Source organism: Sarcophilus harrisii, chromosome 3 (assembly GCF_902635505.1).
Source record: "Sarcophilus harrisii chromosome 3, mSarHar1.11, whole genome shotgun sequence".
Classification (NCBI taxonomy): domain Eukaryota; kingdom Metazoa; phylum Chordata; class Mammalia; order Dasyuromorphia; family Dasyuridae; genus Sarcophilus; species Sarcophilus harrisii.
The window spans coordinates 594,299,793-594,322,720 of record NC_045428.1 but is presented as its reverse complement, the minus strand read 5'-3'; the positions used below and the strand labels follow the sequence as shown (position 1 = coordinate 594,322,720).

Below are 22,928 nucleotides of genomic sequence, written 5' to 3'. Positions count from 1 at the left end.
TTTGTTTGTTTGTGAAGTTTTTATGCTTATATGGATGGTCAGTTCTTATAAAAGTACCCCACACAGCTGAGAAGATCTATATGCTTTTCTTTATCTATTCATTTTACCAGAGATCACAGTAGCTTTTCCTTTGAGTATTGAGATATTATGTAATTTAGTGCAAATTCACTATTATATGGGTACAATAATTCACTCTGGTACCTTTCAACACAATTCAGTTTCCCTGATTATTTTTAAAAACTCAAAACCATTTTTACATGATCATCATTAAGATCATGATTACTACAATCTTTGACTTAGCTGACTTATAATAGATTTTGCTCTGTGTATCTTTATATTTAAACTGTCTTCCTTATAGACTACATATTGTTTGGTTTTGCTTTCTAATCCACTCTGTTAACCTCTTCTTGTGTTATGTAAATTACTGTGACTCCTTGGTATTTGAAGACTTTCTAATTCTAACTAGCCTCAGATACTTGCCAGCTGTGTGATCCAAGACAAGTTACATAGTCTCTGTTTGCCTCAGTTTCCTTATTTGTAAAATTGATTTCTCAGGATTCTTCTGAGAATTAAATGACACAGTACTTATAAGATGCTTTGTAAACCTAAAAGTTCTATATGCTGTAAATATTATTTGTAAAATATTTTAAACTCTTAAAAACTATTATCAATATTATTTCTTCTAGTAATTTTCGTTGATTTTGGATTCGGGTTCTATTTTTTTTTCATATGAGATTTTTGTAGATATTTTAAAGGAACTTTTCCTCTGAGTTTTTTTTTTGGGGGTATTCCTATCTCAATGACAGCTTTTTTTTTTTTTTCAAGATAGTATATTTTGTTTGTTCAACATACTAGCCTTATTTCTTGAGTTGGTACTTTTTTTTTTAATTGGACATAAGGACTGGCTCAAGATGGTGACCTGCTAACTTTCAGTGTGTCCAAAGTAAGCTTATGTAGAGTGAATTCTAATCCCTGCCCTTCTTGTCTGAGTTTTATGAGCTCTTGCTTTAGATTTGAGTCTTAGCAATACTATCACAGGCTTTTTCTAATTGGTGGTCCAGTATACTGCTGCTGACCACAGCTCCTGTCAGTTAGCAAAGCTCTGTTGATGTACAAGCCTCCCTTTATTCTGGTTACTCAGTTGCAGGTCTCAGAACCAATTAGAGGTTTTGTTCCTTTAAAGTCTAACTGACACCCACAGCTTCTCCCATCCCTAGGCACAGATTCCTTCTTCAGAATGAATTCTGTGATCTAGTTTTGGGCTCAGACTCAGAGCTGGTTCTTGACCCCTCTTGCTGCTCCTACTGAGTGTCAGGCTCATGTTTCCTGAATCCTTGATTACTTCTTCCCCAATACACATTTTAGAGCCCTCATTTATTCTTTGGTCTTATTGGCACCTTCCTGATTAGCCCATATGCCCGATTTGGGCCCCTAAAAATGGCGAAGAATGACTCATTGAGTTTTTTTTTGGCAGGGCCTTTGTTGAGTGGTTATGATGGAGAACTGCTTTTTATCTTCTTTCTATTCCCTTTGTCATCTCTTTGATGAAGCATTTTATAAAGGCTATAAGATTCTTGCCTATTTTCATTTTCATCCAATTAACGGGGCTGTTGCCCTGAATTGAGGGGAAAGGAACTTAAATTTCCCCGATTTTTTACAATCAGGTTTTTTGGACAAAGTCACAAATGAACCCAGAATGTGACAGTGGTCCTTAAAAAAATTCTCACCCTTGGTCAGTCTTATTGTCCATTTTGATGAATGACATATCAAACAGACCACCTGTTCTCTATAATTGGCTTCAGAAACTTCCTATTTTAAGGTAAACTTTGGTGGTCAGCCTGATTCAAAGATTTTTCACAAAATGGCAGCAGAACTCTCTAATATTCTTTGGATGTATTATCCTCAGGTTGCATTGTTCAATTTTCCCCAGACACACCTGTAGTATCCCACCTCTGAACCTTGACTTGAATCTTCTCCAAAACAGAATATTCTCCCCTTTTGATTTTGAACTCCTCCATAAACTTAAACCTAGTCAAATGATAGCTCTTCTATAAACCCGCTTGATTTTTCAGCCTCCCATGCAATGGCCTTTCCCTCTTTGCCTCCACAACATTTTATTTTGTAATAGCTAAGTTGCATTTCATGTAATGTTGTGTATCAATGACCTGTCTTTGGGGTCGTCCTTCTACTAGATTTGAAGGTTCCTGAAATTGGTAATGGAATCTTAGAAAAACCTTGTATTTCCCTTGTCCTAGACAGTGTTCGAAAGTTTGTAGCTAAATTGTATCAAATGATGAATGAAACTGCATGGTATATTACAATTTGGAGAATGGTGTCCATATTTCCGGGCAAAATCACAGTAAATGGGAAACTACCCCAGGCACCAATGCCCTGGAATCAGATTCTTCCTTTACATGTCTTCGCCAATTCAATTCAAACCTGCCTTCCTTAATAAGCCTGAGCACCTGCCCTGGCCCCCCCTTGAAATCCCCCAAACCCTTTTTCTCTGAGGGAAGGGAGAGAACACTTCCAACCACCTTAACTGTGATGCTTTTAGAGACTGAAAGTTTGGGACATTGTTCTTTTGCCTCACATGTATACTCCCTGAATCTTCCTGAGTTGCATTTTTGATGACATAGGTATTATTAGAAAGGCAGAGTTCACGGACCATGACTTCCATAAAACTGGGCGGTGGGTAAGACCAACATGCCTTCTCAGTGAGCCTTTGGTTGGCGTCAATCTCCTTTTCTGGGGTTTGGAACAAATTGATGTAGTCTGGTCCATCTGTGTAAAGAAAGAGAAGAAGTGAGTTGGGTCACTGGGGAAAGGACGGGAGAGGAGGACACTCAGAGTCCCACAGTTCACAGTCAGGGAAATGGGGTCACTTTGTTGGAACTGATTGGATTCGGTTTGATTCATAGGACCCACACCCCCTTCCCGGATGATAAGGGGTCTGGTTCTTCATAGACACTTCATCCTCTATTGAGAATCAGGGACTTTTTTGAAGAACACAGTTCCACTTCTGCCTGTTCTTGGCCAATGGAAGACCAAAGTGTCATTCTTGGCGCTGGTTCTGGCTGTGAGGTTAGGTTTTTGTTCTTTCTATAGAGGAAAAAAGAGGGTGAGTGATTGGCTTGTGGCTTTCAGGTCATGTCTTCTTGACAAAAAAGCACTCAAAACCCAAGCCAATATTTCATTATAGACATTCCAGGGATGGTCTATGGGCGGAGATCCCCTGGTTCAGTGGTTATGCTAATAAGGAAGGTGCAGAGGAAGCCCAGGGGGGGGGTGCTGGGTCCTGAGTTATCCCCTCCCTGAGACAGGTTTTGGGACATGCATAATCTTATGACTAAGTTGGAAATGGGGCGAGGAACAGCATCGTGAAGGCCTCCTACATGCCTGGCATGTGGTATGTGCTATATAAAATGTTATTTTCTCATTATTATGACTATTGTTTTGGTAGCACTGTGTGAAATGCTGTATTACCTAATTTCATCCTCCAAGAACCTTGGGGGAAATAATTGTTAAGACCCTTTGAACTCTAGTTCTTTCTTAATCCAGGCCCAGTGCCTTCCTTTTCACTGAGGTTTCTTCCTTTCTTTCATCAATTATTTCATTCTATTCCAGGAATTCTTAATTTGGCATCTTTTAGAAAATGTTTGATAACTTTTTTTGTCCTATGACTTTATTTTCTGGATTTAAAGGGATCCTTTGGGAGAAGGATCCCTGGAACCCCCCTATTGTCGGGTTCTCTGGCACAAGGAGAAACATTCATGCTCCTATTCCAGCCCCGGCTCTTTCCTTTGGCTCAAAGTGGGAGGCATTTTGAGCCAGGCTCTGAATGTTCAAGGGCCCGAATAAAAGACGATCCTGGATCTCCATCCAGGGGGGCCTTTCCCAGCATCTAATGCACTCCATTTCCTGGATAAGAAAAATGGAGATCCCCGGGGGCTGGGTGACCGTATAGGTCGGTTGGCACAAAATAGCAGACTTGGGGTTGGAACCCAGGTGTCCTGGCTCAGACGGGCCCCTTCAGCACATCCCAGATTCCCCTGGGATTTCCTCCTGATAGGCACAGGAGTGGGGAGGACAGCACTGAGCTCAGAGCCCTTTCCTTTGGGTACCACTTCCCTAGGTCCTTCATGGGGTCTTAGGGGCTCCTGTGGTGCTTCACCCCTTCTGCTTTCTCCTTCCTTTTTCAAAGTAGAGCCCCTTCCCAAAGTTGGGCTCCATATGGATTTGGGCAGTGCCCCCCAGACCTCCTGGGAGAGGCAGGTGATGGGATCTTCTTCAGGCCTGGGACATCTAGGTTTTGCGGGAAGGGAGTTTGCTTCCATGAGGGCCAGATTTTGGGCTTATGTTCTGTTCCTGATGAAATGAGATGATATTGGTAAAAGAGGTTGTGGGGACGGGACATGGGCACTCACTAAATGTTTATTCCTTGTCCTTCTCCAGTCCAGCTTTTGTTCCTCTTGACCAGCTGGGGTCACAAAGGTCAGCTGATGCCTCTGCTTGGGATGTTCTGCAGCATCCCCCCAGTAGCCTTGGCTGTGGGAGACCGTAGAGGGCCAGCCCTTTGCCACTGTCTCAGCAGCGGCCAGAGATGGCGGGGGCATCGGCCCAAGCCCACGCCGGGCCTGATCAAGATCCCCTCCGCTTCTCTGGCCCCGGTCATCAGGCCTCTTTCCCTGGTGGACAGCTCCTTGAGGTCTCCCTTTTAAACTGTGTGCCATTGGCCTCCCCCGACTTCCCACTTTGCTCCGCTCTCCCTTGGGAAACCCAGGCTCTGACCTGTCCCACAAAAGGGCCTTAGGGCCTGGGGGCTGATTTCTGAGACTTCCCCTCTGGCCCATCCCTCCAGCCTGACTGGAGTCCTCCATTCCTGGGGTGCATCCTTAGTACTTGGAACCACTGTGATTTGTAGGGGCTTCCCTGTTCCTCCTTTGGAAAACAAATGAAGCCTGAGTCAAAAGTCCATTCCTGTCTGGCCAAGCTTGGGCATGGGCCCTCTCAGCCAAAGGCCGGTCCTTTATGGTAGCCCCAGAGGCCTCCGGAGTCTCTCCAGCCATATCTTGCATGGGAGAACCAAGGGTCCCAGCCTTGAAAAGTTGAAGGTCAGCTTGATGGGGGGTCCTGTCCACATTCTTATTAAATACAAGGTGCTCTGAACTGTAAAAACCTTTGTTCCTGGGGTTGTACCCCTTGGGGCACAGAAGGACCTGAGCTTCCTGGCTGCGGTCGGTTGCTGTTATTACTGCAAAAGTTCAAGTTAGCTTTTTAGTCCACTAACCCGAATCTTTCCACACCAACTGTTGTCAGGCTTCCCTCCCAACTTTTGTTTTCAGTGACTTACAGAAACTCAGATTTGGAAGAGGGGTATCCTTGACCCAATCTAGTTCTTTGTTTGGAGGCTTCGGAAGAAAGCCTTCTCTGCCATTCCTCTTTGGACCACTCTAATCGGGAAATGTAATTTCCCCTTTCACCCAAGATTGCATTTACTTCTTTCCTCTGGGAAGTCCAAAAGCAAATCCCTTTTCTTCTTGATATACAAAACCTCAGAGATATAACCATGGGATTTCCAGAGTTGCTAGCACTGCATGGAAAATCCAATTCACATGGGATAGAATCTTTAGTCTTCATTACAGACTCAAGGAGGAAAAGAAAGGATGGAAAAAAAGGGGTAATGCCTATTGGTGCTCGGCATTGTCCTAAGGGTTTTGAGATATGATCTCCTTGAACCTCTAACCTCAAGGGCACCCCATTCTGCTTTTTGGTTGGTCTATTAGAGGGTTTTACAAACCATAGAATACAGAGCTGTAAGGACCTTTGAGGTCATTGAGCCTTGTCTTCATTTGCCTCTTTCTTGGTTTGGAGGCCAGAAGGTATGTCTAATTGCCTTTCCTGGAAAACCAGCAAATTTTGTGTCCCCATGTCTCCTCTTCACAAGATCAACATTAGGTTCCCCTCGGGACCTGAACCTTTGCACACCCAGCCCTTTCCATGACCTGCTTGTCTTTTTCTTTTCCCCATGTATCAGTGTCCTTTAAACTTTAAAATCTAGAAAGATACAGTTTCCGTCCTGTTATTTCCTTATTTTTGGTAAAATCTGTAATTGCTTGGGTGTTTGGTTGCCTCACCCCCCAGCTCAAGTATTAAACTTATACCACTGATACTCCACTGGGTCTTCTTCAGAAAAACTGCTGCCCACCAAGATTCTGGTTTCTGTTGATCTCATCTTCTTGGGGCTTGTTCTTTTAGGCAACCTAACCTTGCATTCAAAAATCAGGTGAGTGTCTGCCCTCCTTATTCCTTCTCTGGAGTCAATTCCTTACTTAGTTTAACTGTTTTTTCCTAGGGTTTTAGTGATCAGTAATTTCCCCATCTGGACCCATACTTACCTATGCTTTGGTCTTTTTGGACCCAAGGGCAGGACCTGTCTGATTCTAATAATTTTCATCTGATCCCATTCCATTTACAGACCCCTGTGAGAGGCTTCTGGATCCTAATTTCCCTGCATATAGTAACTGTCCTCTTAACTTTTTCCTTCTATCTTTTTTTTTCTCAAGTTTCAAAATTATGCTTTATTCTGAATAATTTTAGAAAAAAAGTGACCATTTAACCCTTACATATAATCTCATTTGACCCAAGTCATTGATAAAACTTTACAGGCGAGATAAGAAGAAAACTCAAAGATTTGTATGCTGATGCAGAAATTAGTGGTAGAAGCAAAGGATAGTTCATGCAATCATTATAATGTGCAGAGGCAAAGTTCTTGGAAAGTTTCAGATTTTAATCAAACACTACCTGGATTCCCAAAGATACTCAGTGAAATAAGATCATTCTTTTTAACAAGATGATAATAAGGTATTTACCAGTAAGTTTTTTGGGAACCAATCTGAAATTAGTTTTGCGGATCCAATTTGTCACAAAATTTTCTTTTTTCTTTAGCAGTGGGGCAAGAAAGAGGAGGCGAGAAATTTTTTGTTACATTAAAAAAAAGGTAATTTAGGCCACTGGCATCAAATATAAACCCAACCTCTTGATGGTCTGAACAGATTATACTGTAAAAACCAACAAAAAATATAACCACAAAGATAATATTCTCAAAATATTAATTGGGACCATGGTGATCCTTATGTTCAGATTTGGCCAAAAAGGTCATTCCCCCATGCTGTATACTGCCTCTGACTTGTCCAAACTATTTCTCAGCCCACTGTTTTTCCTCCTGCTCTCCCTCCTCCTCCAGTGTCTGGGAGAAATTGTGGTTTAAACCCAAAACTCTATGAATTTTTGAATTGTTAACAGGACAGAGAAAAAAAAACCTTAAAATACAGTATCTTTTAGTCCTACTGCCCATCATTAACTAGTAATAAAGGTTGCCATTTGCAAAGTTGAGACACAGATCCAGCCGAAGCCACTGTCCACAGAGATTGGGTGGAGTGCAAGGAGCAACAGACAAGGGAACTGAGGCAAGGGTGACATGCCAGAGTTGGTGGTGAAAATTCCCTTTACCTGGACCAGAGCCCAGGAACAGGCCACTTAGCGTTTCATGTCAAAAAGAACACATGGATGCAGAGCTGGGTTTTTCTGATCAACAGGATAATTAATTTTTTCCCCAGTTGATTTTGAAGGGAAGGTAATAAATTTCAAGTTAATTCAAAAGGCTAGAATCCATTTGGTGACTTCTGCTTGGAGTGAGATGGACTGAAGGCAAAATCAGCCCGGGCGCGGTTAAAACTGGAAGGCAAAAGGGACAGAAAACACCTCATCATCACCCCAACCACCAACAGCAACAGAAACAGCTCACTTCTTTTGAACCTAAAATGTAAAAAGAACTTTCTCCACCCGAATTCTGTGAATGGGAGGTGAAAAGATTGTCCAATTGTTCAGATGCAGAATCTAAGTCTCAGAAGCAAGAGGGACACCTGGGGGGCAAGGGGGATGGAAAGAGAGAAACCGGCCCAGTTTCTGGCGACTCAGAGCCCCTTCCCCTCAATAATGCTTAGGCAGGGCCAGAACGTCCTTCCTTTCTTTGTCCATGCTAGAAGGCCAAGAAAAGGCAGACACAAAGTCGGGGGCCTAAGTACTCACCAGAACTGTGAATGATGTCTTTGCTGCTGCAAGCCAGTGAAGAGTTAGATGCATTACAGGTATAGGTTCCAGTGTGATTCAGAACACATTGAATAGAGCTTGGATGTGGATGCCATCGAATTTTTGATAACCAAGGTTGGGCAGGTGGGTTAGACTCAGCAGAGCAATTCAATCAATGTTCCCTCAGGATAATTCGGGCTGTGGGGGAAAATCTTTTCCGGGCCATCTGGAGCAAAAGAGAATACATATTGTAAAGGGAAAAGTGAAGGGATTTTCCCTTTCTTAACCCATCACCAGGGACCATTATTCTCCTGACCTCATCTGAGCTGGAAATTCACAGCTCCTCATCCCTCAGGTTTGCCGGGGTCCTGAACTTGGAAGGTCTTAAAGGCCTTCTTTTGTTCACCCATGGCCCCCTACTCCATCACAGATGGAAAGGCGATTCCGCCGGTTCCCTAAATCGGGCAATGGGCACCCAAGGATTTGATCTTTGCCTCAAGATCAGTGACTGGATAAACGACCCTGGGAACCACCACCAGGTTTGAACATGCACCATGCAGAAAGGTTTACTCCAAGGCAATATTATGTGAACACTCCATTAAAACTAACTGGGTTCGGTTTGCACTTTGGGTCCGGTTTCCTTGTGACTTTGATTATGGTGAGTGTCCTGTTATCCGGGGACAGCACTATCCTCCCACTGGGGAGTGGTTTTGAACCATTGGTATGGACTTCTTGACCTTCAGACTGGGCATGTCAGGGAGACTTGTCCTTGTTCCCAAAGGGGCCATGTTGGGTGCAGGAAGGTTTGGAAGGGCCCTGTGCAGAAAATAAAAAAGCTATTTGGGAATTTCGGTGCCTTTTCCAAAAGTATAACATGGAAGTATCTCCCTAAGACCAGAAAGGTCAGGGTCGGAACTTGGCCAAAGAACCCGTGATATCACTGGCCGGACCCTGCTTTCTTGAAGTGATTAGGTTCTCCATTTGGAGAAAGCTTCCTGGATGTGAAAAGACTTCCCTTGGGCCCAAAGCCCCAGGGAGAATTTTGGGTTGAGACATGGGTTGGGGAGTACATCCCCGTCCTTGCCAGGATTCCTCACCCTTTAGGCTTGGCAGGATCTGGAAAAATTATCCTCTTTGTCCTGGTCTTCAAGAATCCAGGATCACCTCCACACCTTGATGGGGATATTGGTGAAAGGTCAAGCCGGCCAGAACAGGGTCATGGGGTGGTGCTCAGAGAGAGAAAGGACCTTCTCCAAAGTAAAACAAAGCAAAAGGAGGAGATTGGTAGATTGTAAGTAGCAGCATGCAAAGATAGAATCCTGGCTGGGAGTCAGGGGCTCCCATGTCTGAGTCTTTAATCAATCCTCAATCCCCCTTGCCTAGGACTGCAACTTGTTCCCAGGAGGAGATCAGAACAGTTTACAAACATTCATTTATTTCCTCCTTTGGCCTCCCCCTTCCTAGCAGTTTCCTGTCCTAAATCAAATGTTGAAGGGATCTTCAAGATTCTCCACAAGATGCTGTTATGCTAGGAGGCTGAGGCAAGGGGGCGGACTTTCCTGAGCCTTCTGGCGAAGGAGGGCCCAGATAAATTTCCTATCCCTGGGTTGTCTGTAGCTTCAGCCACCCTAAGAAACCTGTGTTCCCAAATAAGTTCTGGGAACTTCCAAGTTCCGGGGACTCGCCTTGGTTATCCTCCCTCAGCTCTGAAAAGGATTAATTTCCCAAGAGAATTTAATTAGAAATGTTAGAGTTTTCTGACCTTTCTGCTCCATTTTTGGAATTTACATTCCCCTCGTGGGCCTTTTGAGTTTAGAGGAGAACATACTTCCCTTTCACACAAACTTCTTCCTTGTATCCAAATAAGACTAAGGGGATTGGCCAAACATCTGGCCGGGGCGAGGTTGGCCACCTGAGGGGGTGAGGACATGCTGGGCAGTGAGAAGTCCTGGGAAGGAAGGCCACAGCAGGCTGCCTGGGAAGGTACTTTGGCGCCCCTAGGATCTTGCCTGGGGAAGGTCACTGTTTTGGGACTTGAGCTAAAATGTCCCAAGTTATCAACTTGTGTGACTCATTAGCAAATCCAAGGCCCCGGCCTCCTGTAAAATGGGATATTAGTGCTCACCTCACAGTATTTGGGGGTCAAAAAAGACCATCTTGTAAAAGCCCTTGTAAAAGCGAGGTGTTGCACAGAGGTGAGCTTCCATGCTTATAGGCGCGGACTAGTATGGGGCGGATTGAGGGGAGAGGAGGACAAAAGATTTTGGAAGAAGTGCTTTTGCTCAAATTGCCCCAAAAGCAGGTCTGACAAGCAGGATGAAGGATCTGGAGCAGGAGCGGAAGGCCATTTGGAGAAAACACTGCTCACTACCCACTATGGGTCATGGTGGAAATAGCCCAGGTTTGGAATCAGAAGGTGTTGGATTCAACCCTCCTCCCTAAAGGTTTTAACAACCCTTTTTTTAGTCCGCCTTCCCAAAAGTGGGAGGAGGACTAAGGATCTCAGCTTCGTGGGAAAATGGGTTCAACCCCTTTCATGGAACCCTTTTGGTCTCTCCAACCCATCCCTTTGGAAAATAGTAGGTGCCTGGGTAGGTCCTACCCCCCCGTATTCGAACTCCAATTCCCCTCCAGCTCAGGGCAGAGACCTTCAACTGATGTTCAACCCTGCCCCTGGAGCCATCTGTCCCGATCCCCTCCTTCCCACCCATGTCATATCCTCTGGCCAACCTTCATGACCATCTGCCTCTGAGACATGCCCTGCTGCCTGGGATCACAGGTCAGAGGTTACAGTGAGCTCAAAGGGGCCCGGGGTCATCAGGCCTCCTGGCCCTCCCCTTCTGTGTTCCTGGGGGCCTTGGGCAGTCACCGGGAAGCCTGGGCCCTTCTCAAGTCATGGTTTTTATGAAATGAAACACTCAGGGGGGAAAAAAATCACAAGTGAAAACTGAACAATTTTTTCCCATCCATGTTTTATGGAGCTCCTGAAATCTTAGAACCTGATCCAGGTCAGGCCGCACAGAACAACTGAGCCCTGTTTTTGCTTTCTTTGATCTAACAGACAGTAAGTGGAGCTGGATTTGCCCCAAGCCCTGGACTCTAAGGCCAACCCTCTCTCCCTTCTGGCAGTCTCCAAGCAAGACCCCCTGACCAGCCCATGGCCCCAGGTTCCCCTGTCCTGATCCCGAGTTGCCCCTCCCACACGCCTTGCCTGGAATGGTGACATGCTTCCCAAAGCGTATTCAATGGAAAAAAGTACAGCCAAGTCCCCGTAACCCCTTCTGCCCTCCTTCTCCTTCCATCCCCTGCTGCTCTTTTGGCCAAAGCACCAGCACTGGGAGCCAAAGGGGCTTTGGGCAAAAGGGAGGGCGGCAGCTGATGGCCTGTAGCCCCCGGGTCCTCCTCATGGACATTGCCTGTCCTGTGGCTCAGAAAGAATGAATTCTGGGGGATGGTGCCCCGTACAGGAAGGGATCAAAGGGATGTGGGAAGGAGAACCGAATAAGAAACCTCCTCAGCTGAGGCCAGTCAGAACCACCAGCAGCAAGGAAGGAAGGGAATTCCACCGCCCAAAGACCTCGTGCCCTTGGGAACACAGCACAGCAGCCCAGAAGTCAAACCCGAAACCAAACCGAAGCCAGTGCTCGCAGCCCCTTCTGGTCTTGGGGCCCCAAAGCTGGGGGCAGGGGCCTCCAGGTTTCGCTCCCTGGAGGGCCCAGGTTGGGCCCTCTTCCTGTCTGCATCCTCCACCACCCTTGTTTAGACCAATATTGTAAAACCTGACCAAGCACAAAATGATAAAGGACAAGACATAATGAAGGGGATTTTTTCCTTTCTTCCATTCTTTTGGACCTCATTCCCCCTTCAATTCCCCTGGAGAATCCTGAGAGACTCTCTTCCTGCCCGGCTCAGCTCACCTTCTACCTCCCCAAAAGAACCTTCCTGCCTCCTGCCCCGGTGGCCCCCCTCCCCAAAGGATCTTAGAGTCCTTTATCCTGCCCAGGCCACCCACTGCCCAATTCCCTTTTGCCTGGTGGGAATGGGAACGAATGGAGCCCCAGTTCCCATCCCTTGTGCCCTCAGCAGCTGGGCAGGGAATGCTGGCCACCCTTTTCGACAAGGCAAAGTGACTCACGGAAGTCCCAGTAATGAGGGCTGGGATTAATCCAGTTCCGTCCCAATCTAGGACTCTCGCTCCTGGCCTTCTCCTTTGCAGAATCTGGAAGCCCTGGGAGAAGCCATACCTTGTGTCTGGTGAAGGGCAATCCCTTGTTTTCGGCCTGAGAAGACTGAGGGAGACTTCCCCACGGTTCCTTGTCCAGCCCATCAGGCCCTCTTGTTGTCCCTTTCTGCCCAGGCTCTTCGTGATCAGTGGGCTGAGGTTTTCCTGGATCCCAACTTCCAGTGTCCTGTGCCGGGAGGGGGCCAAGCCCCGCCGGGGACAGTGGGTCTGTTTGGGAGCCAAAGGGTCCCAGGTGTAGTCCTGCCTGGTCCCATCCAGCTCAATTTCGGCCAGCTGCCTCATCCCTCAGCCCCTGCTTGGCCCAAGAGGCCCAGGAACACTAGGATTGGAGGACCAGGGCTGGGCCACTTGGGAGTTTGTTGCTCCCCCAGGAATTGCCTCCCCTGGCAAATCCTCATTTGGAACTGCTTCCTGGGTTCGGGTCCCTTCCACTTTCCCTGTTTGTGTGCTTCCACAACAGAACTCAGGCTTCTCAAGGGAAGGATTTATTATTTATTTTTTGCTTGCCATGCCCTTACCCAGGCCGTTCCTTTGGATGCAGTAGGTGCCTAACAATGCTTGAGAATCATAATAGGACTTAGCCCTTTGTCTCACAGTATTCCCTGCCCCCATTTCAGGGACAAAAGAAGCCGGCAATGACTGTCAGGGGCTGCTCCTGCCTCCTTAGCCACTGAAGGCATCCCCACACACACAGCTTTGGGTCAACTCCCACTGCCTACCATGGAAGCAATGCCAGGGGCCTGGGGACCCTCCCAGTCAAGCTTCCCTGTCAATGGGCAGCTAGTCCCTGCTCGAAGATGGACCATTCTGGAGAAGTCCCTCCTTCCCAAGGTGACCCTGCAGGTAGGAGGCCGCAAGGATGTTCAGTAGACAGAATGCTGGATGTGGGGCTCAGGAAACCCTGGAATCCCCCTCAGTTACCCACCAGCTCGGCCACATCACTCACTCTCTGTTTCTTTTCCTCCTTACAAACCAAAGCACCTCCGCCCCAGGTCCTTGAGGTGATGAAATATGATGCCCCAGAGCCGAAACCTTCTGGCTCCACATATGCAGCCCTTGTTAGCCTATTTCCCAGCAGGAAAGCCCCTTGTGGGGTTCTCCTTCCTTGGAGCCCCAATGACTCTTGGTTCCCCTGGGCCTTGGGTGGTTTTCCCTTATTTGGGGGGGCTCAGGAGCTGGAACCCTCTGTCCCATGACCCCTGATCTTGCCTGTTTTCTAAAATGGAGGGCCGGGGTCCTTCCCTGGGGGGCTCCTCCCAGTTCTGGAACCTCAAAGAATAGGACCGGGCACCAAGGCGTTGGTCTGGCTCGGGTGTGGGTAGTCTGGACGCGCCCCCCACGTCCCAGCCCAGCAATGCCCCAGACCTGAGATTTTTCTGTTTTTAGGGAAGGTGAACTTCAGAGTCAATTGCCGGCTGGAACAACCCCAAGAGGCCAGATGCCCCTCCAAGCCCCTCAAGGCTCTTCTTGTTTCAAGAGGTTGGGAAGCTGGCAGGAAGCGGAATTAAATAATAACAGCTTAGGCCAGAAGCTAATGACCTCTGACCTCCAGTGCTCCCAGTGACCCATGATCACCGTCGGGCTGGGAGGGCTCTTGCCTCTTTGGGCCCCATTTGGGAGGGAGGGCTGATCCTCTCATTCTCCCTGCTCGGGAGTCTCCCCCAGACGAGGGAGGGAATGGGAGGGGAACGGCCTTGGGAAGGGGCAGCACACCATACACCTAAATTTCCCTTGTCCAAATATTATTCACCCGGAATTAAAATGGTTACATGGTTATAGTGTCTTGAGGGTAAGGTTAGGGATGGAGGGAGCCGGTTGGGGAGCACCTTCTCAGGAGCCCTGCAGGCTCCTGCTGTTTCAACCTGAGGAGCGTCTTGTTGGGTTCTGCTACTGCTTTTCTGTACCAAGTATAAGTGGAAGGGGCCTGTGAACCCCGGATGTCCAAGGTGTGATTCACTTCCCCAAAGGGAGGGTTTGGAACAGGGACTTGAGGATGTCGCTGGATCCAGCAGCTGAGGGATGGAGGGGAGGGGAGGAAGGAGGAGAGGTCAGCAGGGTCCCACTGCCTCCAGAGACCAAGGCCACTGAGCTGTCCCTGACATAAGGGTGGGGCTCCTGGGGAAGGGGGTGTTTGCGGGAATCCTGGGCCTCCAATCCTATAAGGCCCCAGCCTCTGGGAGAATGGGCCTTTTTAAAATTTTGACTCCCCCCGGGCTTGTTTCAGATCTCCCAGTGTGCTGGGGGAAAAGGCAATGGAGGCAGAAATGAAGCAACAAAGGTTGGGCTGAGGACAAAACCAGACTTAGAGATTCCTGAAGCCAGTGCTTTTATTTCCTGAAAAAAATGAGGCCCAATAAGGTGAGACATCTGACGATCCAAATGGAAAAGGAAAGGCAGCATTGAATCAGTCTCTGGCCCCAAACCCGGGAAGGGGCCTTAAAACCCTGGGTGCATTTTAAGGCTGACACTTTTAAGCCCACTGGAGGAAGGTTGGGTTCCAGGTAAATCCAAGCTAAGGTCTAGGTGACCTGACCATGGTTTGGGTCACATCAGGCTGATTCCCACACCCAGGTCTCCTCTGATAAGCTTCCCTTCCCCTTCAGGGGTCCCGTTCCAGCACTGGACATTGTCCTGAGGCACGTGGGGATGGATAGCCTTGAGTGCCATTACTTCTCCCCTGCCCTGGTCAGGAAAGAACCCTGGTCAAATGTTCTTATACGTGTCTGGACAGAACCCTGGGATTCCCCCCCCCTGGTCCCCGCTCCATCTGGGCAGAATTCACCAACTGCCTCTGCCCTTCCTGGGCTCCTGCAGGCTGGAGTTCACCGGATCAGGATCCCCTCCGGGGGCTGAGGTCCCCATGGGCTCTGAGGGGCTCTCCATGGGGCTGGGCGGCTGGTCACCCCTCTCCTTCCAGGAATCCTGCTTTCCGGTTGTTCTTCCCTCTATAGCCTCAAGGACAGACCCTGGAGGGCCCTGCTGTGTCAGGCTACTGTCCTGGGGGCAGCCCAGTTAGTCTTTGGTCTCCTCCTTTCTGGAAGGCCAGGGCCTCTTCAGAGCTGGACTCTTCTATCTGCCTGGATCAAGGGCCCACAGGGCAGGGATTACCTCTGACTTTTCTCCTCCCTTTCCTCCCTCCTCCTCCTCTTTCTTCCCCTCCCAGATGCTGTGGTTTCCTGCCTCTCCCGGGGAGCCCCTCCCCTGCACAGATCCCTCCCACTGTCCAGAGAAGTGCTTCTGTCCCCAGGGAACATGGTTAGCTCAGTACTATTTACCAATAAAACGATCCGACCCTCAGCTCTTCATTTCCCTGGGCAACTGTTTAGACCCCAAAATGGCAAAAAATGGAGGCAGAGGCAGTGTGTGCGGGGCTTTGACCCAGACCCCTCCCTTCCTCTGTCAGGCCAGGCCACAGTGCCCTGGCCCCCTTAGGGGTTTCTTGGCTTTGGGGATCCAACAGGGTGGGGGGGAATAGGGATGATGCAGCGGGCTGCTTCCCCAGTGGGAGTCGGGGGCCATTTTTCTCCCCCTCCTCCAGGAGTCCCCCAATCCTTACCCCCTCTCATCTGAGAGAGGGTTCTCACCCAATTAGAAGGGGAGTTTAAACTAGCCTTGACACTTGTGCTTTATAACCTTGACAAATTCTATCTGCCTCTGTTTTTCAACTGTGCAATGGGAAGGATAATTTCATGCCCCAAGCTTGCTGAGAGGTCACTGGACAAAGGAAACTTTTAGCTCAGTGAAGGAGGAGCCTAGCCAGCCGGGAGGAGGGCGGGTGAGGGCCGGACTTGAGCGATGGCTGGATGGGGCTGAATGGGAAGTATGGAGGGGGGACGGTCTAAAGAACTCAAGGGGCCGTTGGTTTTAGTAACAGCACCTACTAAAGTTCCTTTGTGCTAAAATGGGGCTAAAGAAAGGAGAATCCCCGTATCCAATGGAGAAAAATATGGAAGGACCACAAAAAAGACCAACTGAGAACAACCGGAGAACAGTGAGGGAAGGCCCCAGTGAGGGGCAGAGGAGACTTGAAGCAAGTTGGGAATGAAGAGTAGATGCTACAGACCCAATTTGGTGGTCTGCCTCAAATCTTACGTCTAGCTCGATCCTGGGGCATGGAGGGCAGAATCTCCACCATCCCCCCTTTTGGAGCTTGTAGTATAAGAAGGGAAGGAAGCATTAAAAAAAACTCCATTTTGCTAAAGACGATAAAGACAATCTTGTGAGTCTGCAACATCGGCCCAGATTTCCCAGTGTGGAAGAGGAGCGGGTGAATGACTAGCTGCGGCTCACACAGGGAATGAGTGGGGACCAGCTCGGAAGTTTCAGTACATTAAGCCAAGGGCTGTGGATCTGTGAGTTCTGGGGAACATGAAGAAGAAATGTGGGTCAAGAGGCCAGATGCAATGGCATCTCCTCCCCCCACAAAGATAAGGTGAAATGACAAGATCATTGCATCTGAAAGAGTCAGAAAAAGACCCAAAGTGGTGGGGATCTCCAGGCTCACAGAGGGAGGAAGCAAATGCAAAACTTCTGCCCCCCAAATCCAGCCTTGGGCCTTCCTGGGCCTCTGACCAGACCAGGGCATTCTTGACTTGTCCAGCTCTGGGGAAAACCCAGTCCCCTGCTTCACCGTTATAAGGCTTCTAAGCATGTCCTCCTTGGTCAGAACCTTTGGTCTCAGGCCTCTAAAGCTCTGGGTGGCAGGTCATTGAGGGAAACATGAGGCTGAAGCCCACTTTTTTTCTTTTCCATCTTCTCTGTGATGCTAAGCTTGGATCCCTTTGTATTTCTTGAGCTCTCCAGGGAGCTCAGGTCTATTACCCAAGGGCTTTGTCCATTGCTCTAGGGAGGCTCCGGTGCCCTTAGATCTATTGTGGGTCAGCTGACCATCAAGACTTCTGGGAGAGGATTGGGGCTGGACTGAGGGACCTCTTTCCTTCCCCTTCTACTGGGGAGCTGGTTTATGGAGTAACAGATCAGAGCTTTTGTGTTCTGCTAGTGCCACTTGGCGGGCACAATGAGAACTACAGAAAGAGACATGTCTAGGATGGAGTCCCCAGGTTGATTTTGTCTGATCACTTCCAGACAGATATTAGCTCCCATGCCTACGCAATAAGACTTTCAGATCATTTAGGGTCTACCTTATATTCTTGGCTGTGCTCTAGACCCATTCGAAGAACCCTGTCCAATCCAGAGCATCTGGTCATGCTAGAATAGAACTGAATCATCTAGGTCAGCAAAGATGGATTATTCTTGGCCTGTGGGGCTACAGGATCCACAAGGGCCCATCTTCCTAGGTCATGACTTGCTCCTGAATGCTGGATGGGCACTTTCCTAGTTTAGGTTGTCATTGCTGATACTCATCCTGGGAGAGATTCTGAGAAACTACCTTCAGTGTGACACCTCAATAAATAGACACAATTGGACTGATTTAATTCAATTGTGCTACTATCCAAGGAGGGAATGGATTTTCAATCACCACTGGGAGTCTGCAGGCCGGAGGGACATCCAACTTTAAGGCCATTGCTTGAGGTCTCCTCTTACTGAGTCTCTGGGATTTCCTGAAGCTGACCCTTGTGTTCTTTCTTGCCTGGAGGAAGTCAGGGCTGTCCTTACTAATGACAGTTCTCAATTACCTGTCAGCCAACAGGCAAGCTCTCCAACTGGGAAGCTGATGGCTAAGTTGAAGGGTCTTGGAAGCAAAGTTACAAGTTCCTTGAGCTGCTTTTTATAGTACTAATGAGATGCTGGTATCAAGATGGACATTAGCAGAGAAAGCCTGAAGCACTAATAGGATTATACTATTTCCTGAAGTAAGCAAGGAAGGGCACTGAAGGGACTATTGCAGTTTAAGTGGCAAGTAGGACTTTCTTTAGAAATTTCATTTTTAATATATCCAATCAAAAAATCAAGTTATGATGTCAAAAGCCCAAGATTATATTTCCCCTATAATATATTTCCATCTCTTAGCTGGGTAATAAAATCTTTGCCCCTTGATTTATTGGTCTATACTTACAAATTCTTTTGGGATGACTTGTGACAGGGGTCCATATTGCCAATATATTTTTGTAATTTCACCCTGTCATGTGGCCATTCATCATTCTAGTGACCTGGTATGGGAAGAGTCTGACTGCACCTCATAATCTCAACAGTATCTCCTAAAACCTGATAGTCTGGAGCCCCAGAGGAGCTGCCTTCCTAGGAAAGGTTTCTTATTGGGTTGGCTAAGAAAGAGGCTGTTAGGTATCAATTCAAGTGTCAATTGGGGTCCTGAGAACAATGCTTAGGATGGAGGAAGCTATCATAATCTAATCTTTTTTTCAAAATTTCATGGATCCATAACTTCCTTAATTTAGAAAATCTCTCCACTGATAGAGATTTCCAATTCTCTCTATTCCTTATCAGACAGTCTGAGTATTGCTATGACTAGGATATCCTTTTATACTTGTGTTAAGTACCTCTGATTTAGCTCCTTTGTCATCACACAACACTGTCCCTCCAGCCATGATCTGAGTCTTTCCAGTCTGTTAGATCCTTCTGAGCTCAGCTTTGCTGCCTGCAGTCCCTGGACCAACTCCATGGCTTCATGGAGGATCTCAGGCTACATATGGGACATCACAGGTGGGAGAGAGGTTGTGGATGGCTCCCGTTCTGACCATATCCTAGTGGAGTTCTATGTCCAGTCATGGGCTCCACATCTTAAAGAAAGACTGAGATCTTACCTAGAGAAAGGGATCAGAATTGGAGGGGATGTGAAATTGTGTCATGAAAATGAATTGTTGAAATAACTGAGAGAAGCTTTCCATGGAGCATACTTACCATATGTTTTCTCTCTTCATTAGAACTGTTTATGATCAGAGTTCTTTTTGCTTTTTTACTCATTTTTTAAAAGGATTGAGGTCTGATCTTTAAGGCAAGAGGGCTACAGCCTCTTTAGTTTGCCCTGGGGCTGTTCTGCTGACTGATTTCCCAGTGCTGGGAAATCAAGGCCAGGTCCTGTGCAAGCTCAATGGCTTGCAATTTGCCTTTTGTTTTTGCTTTTGGGTGTTTTACAGCAAATCAGCTAAACCACTCACTTGGAACCAGGTCAGAGTAGCCTAAGAGATGCACAATAAATTTCCTGGTGATGATTTCAGAAAGCCCTGCAAAGACTTACATGAATTGATGCCGAGTGAAATGAGCAGGACCAGGAGATCATTATATACTTCATCAACAATACTATATGAGCATCAATTTTGATGGGCGTGCCCCTCTTCAACAATGAGATGAACCAAAGCAGTTTCAATAGAGCAGTAATGAACTAAACTAGCTACACCCCATGAAAGAACTCTGGGAGATGACTATGACCCATTACATAAAATTCCCAATCCCTCTATTTTTGTCTGCCTGCATTTTTGATTTCCTTCACAGCCTATAAGTACACTATTTCAAAGTCTGATTCTTTCTGTACAGCAAAGTAACAGTTAAGACATGTATACTTATATTGTATTTAATTTATACTTTAACATGTTTAATGTGTATTGATCAACCTGCCATCTGGGGGAGGGAATGGGGGGAAGGATGGGAAAAAGTGGAAAAAAAAGGTTTGGCAATTGTCAATGCTGTAAAAATATCTATGCTATAACTTGTAAATAAAAAGGTATAAAAAAATAAAATAAATTTCCTGGTGTAGGACACTGCAACCCCCAACCAAGCTCCTTGCCCCAGGGTCCCTATCCTGCAGTCTGAGCTTGGCAGACTGTTACCCTTCCCAATTGAAGCAGATATGTTCTGAAGTTCTTTTAAAGTATTTTCTTCTGGAAATGTTTTGCACTCCAAATATTTGTGGATTCTGTCACTCCAAAACCAGTTTAGAACCTGATCTGCTGTTGGTTTCAGAGAAGGTCAGAAAAGGTCAGATAGAGATGTGTCTACTCTCTGCCATCTTGGCTCTGCCAATATTCAGCTCTGTTGACTCATCAATGCAAGAAGGTGACCCAGAGGTTCTAAAGGCTATGCTAGTGGGTGGTCATTCTTGTCATTCTGAGTAAGTGTGGAGAGGCTCCTCCTCAGCTGATTCACCTTTTGGGGATGAATTCTTTGGCCCTGGCAGCCCAAGGTCAAAAGAAAAATGACTCATTTAGTGCTTAAGAAGAGTTTGCATTTGAGCAGTGATTTAAAAGCAAAGATATTGAGGTGGAAGGGACTACAGAGACCAACTACTCCAGCCCTTTCTCTTTACAAGAGTAAATTGTGGCATAGGGATATTTCCTCAGGGTTACCCAGGGTTTAAGTGTCAAATCAGAATGTGAGCAGAGTAATAGAAAAGGGAGGGGAATGTGGAGAGTCACCATTGCTGGGCCCTGCACAAACAGCCACTTAAGTCTTAGTCCTCCAACTATTAGGTGCTTTGATAGCACCTAATCAGTGTAAATATTAATAAATAGTGTTTAAGATGAATCAAGTGGACAACTATTTTCAGAATAGAATTGTGTGAGGCTTTCTGATCAAAGAAAAAGCATTGTTCCTCATTAGAATAGCTAATAGATTCTTCCTGAAGAAAGACTTGCTTAGAGTCACACAGCTAGGAAGTGTTAAATGTCTTGAGACTGGATTTGAAGTCAGATCTTCCTGACTTCAGGGCTGTTGCTTTATCCACTGTACCACCTTGACGCCCCATAGTGATCCTTACATTCACATTTAGGGCAAGAAAAAGGTCATCCCACTTCTATAGTATATACTGCTACAGTCTGACCTTCCCAAGCTCATGTCCCCAGCCCACTGTTTTACCTCTCTGCTGCTCTCTGTTGCACCTACCTCAGAGTGAGGGACAGAAATTGTGGTTTTGTAACAGCAAAACTCCATGAATTTTGTGAGTTATTAATGGGAGTGAGAGAGAAAAAGAAAGTCTGAAGGCAGAGATGATCTCTCTAGGGTCCTACTGCCTATGAAGGTGACTGATAATGCAGAAGTCTGCCATCTTGTACACATGACACAGCGTCCACCCAGAAGCCACTGTCCACAGAGATTGGATGCAGTGCTAACGGAGCTAACAGACAAGGAACTGAGGCAAAGGTGACATGCCAGAGTCAGCCAAGGGACGCAGAGGCGATTCTACCTTCACCTGGACTAGAGCCCAGTCTCACATCAGGCATGCACCTGTGCACTATTTCATGTCACAGAAGAAACACATAGATGCAGAGGTAAGTTTTTCTGTATCAACAGAGATAATTAATTTTCCTCTCAACCTTCTGCATTTCACTGCAAAAGGGATCAGATCCAGCCCTAATAACATTCTCATAGCTTATATTCTAACCAACACTAGAATCCCTTATGTGAACTTATAGCATCGAGTGAGATGGACTAATGGCAAGACCGCAGGTCCAGGGGCAGTCAATGAAACAGTGACCCTAGAAGTTGGAAGGAAAAAGGGACAGAAGGGAACAATAGCATTATCATCACCCCACCCCCATCAACAACTCACATCTTTTGTAGCTAAAATGTAAAAAGAATTTTCTCCACATAATTCTGTGATATGGGCAGTAAAGAATCACCCAATTGCTTTTAAATCAATGATTAATTAAAATAAAAAAATTAAATCTTAAAATCAAGAGCAATGGGCAGCCCAAGGTTTGATCTTTAGCACTCAAGATCAGTGATGGGATGGGCTTGACTTCTGGGAACACACCACCAGCTTATGAACATGCATCATGCAGAAAGAAAATTTACTCACAGGTAACATTCAGTGTGAATCCACTCTCACTGAAACTAATTGGGTTCCAAATTTCATATTCATACGGTCCTTGGAATTCCTTCTCTAGTTCTGTCCTGTCCTGTCCTCCCCTGAGTTCCGCAGAGTCGGTGTCTCACCTGTAAATCAGGAGTTCCATCCAGGGGCTGCTCGCTTGTGCAAAGGTTCCAAGGGCTCTCCTTGGAGCTGTACTGCAGGTTGTGTCACTTCCTGTCTCTTTCCCAGGAATCTCTCTGCTCTCCTGCTTTTACTGTGTCGTCCCTGTACAGGCTCAAAGGCAGATCCTAGAGGTGTCCCTGCTGTTGTCCAGACTAAGCTGTCCCTGAACGTAGCCCAGAGCTGGGTCACTTGGTCACTCAATGTTAGCTACAATCCAAGAGAGCTTATATTTAACTCCTGCCTCCTTTATATCCAAATAAGCATAGAGAATGGAGGGCAGAGGCACTGAATGGGCTTGGATCCTTATTTGGGGCCTTTAAGACCCAAACTGTCTCTCCTCTGCTCCCCTATCAGGCCAGGCTACAGGGCCCATACTTTTCTTCAGGTGTTTTACTGTGCCTTCTGAGGGCTCAAATAGGGTTAGTCAGTGGAATAGTGGATGATACAGACTAGACATGCCTCCTCTCTAATGGGAACAGCTAGCTGCCTTCTTCAGTTAAGAGACTGGGTCTGACCCAATTGGAAGGGAGTTCAAATGCCTCAGACACTTTATAGCTTTATGACCTTAGGCATATTAAACTCTCTGCATCAGTGTCTTCAACTGTGCAAAGGGAAGAATAATACTAGTACCCATCTCTTAGGTTTGATGTGAGCATCAGTTGAGACAGCATATATATATATATATATATATATATATATATATAT

At 46.7% G+C, this 22,928-nt stretch overlaps 2 protein-coding genes across 2 annotated transcripts in view; both read right to left on the bottom strand.

Moving 5' to 3' along the window:
• Positions 1 to 4,616, bottom strand: part of LOC116422668 (carcinoembryonic antigen-related cell adhesion molecule 5-like) — a 9,216-nt gene extending 4,600 nt beyond the window's left edge. Inside the window, exon 1 of the mRNA XM_031961667.1 lies at positions 4,478 to 4,616. Coding sequence (XP_031817527.1) covers positions 4,478 to 4,616 — 139 coding nt within the window. The remainder of the gene's footprint in view (positions 1 to 4,477) is intronic.
• Positions 4,617 to 4,895: 279 nt separating this feature from the next.
• Positions 4,896 to 22,928, bottom strand: part of LOC105750183 (carcinoembryonic antigen-related cell adhesion molecule 5-like) — a 73,587-nt gene continuing 55,554 nt past the window's right edge. The window contains 1 exon segment of the mRNA XM_031961666.1: positions 4,896 to 5,254. Within this exon segment, the coding sequence (XP_031817526.1) occupies positions 4,896 to 5,254 (359 nt within the window).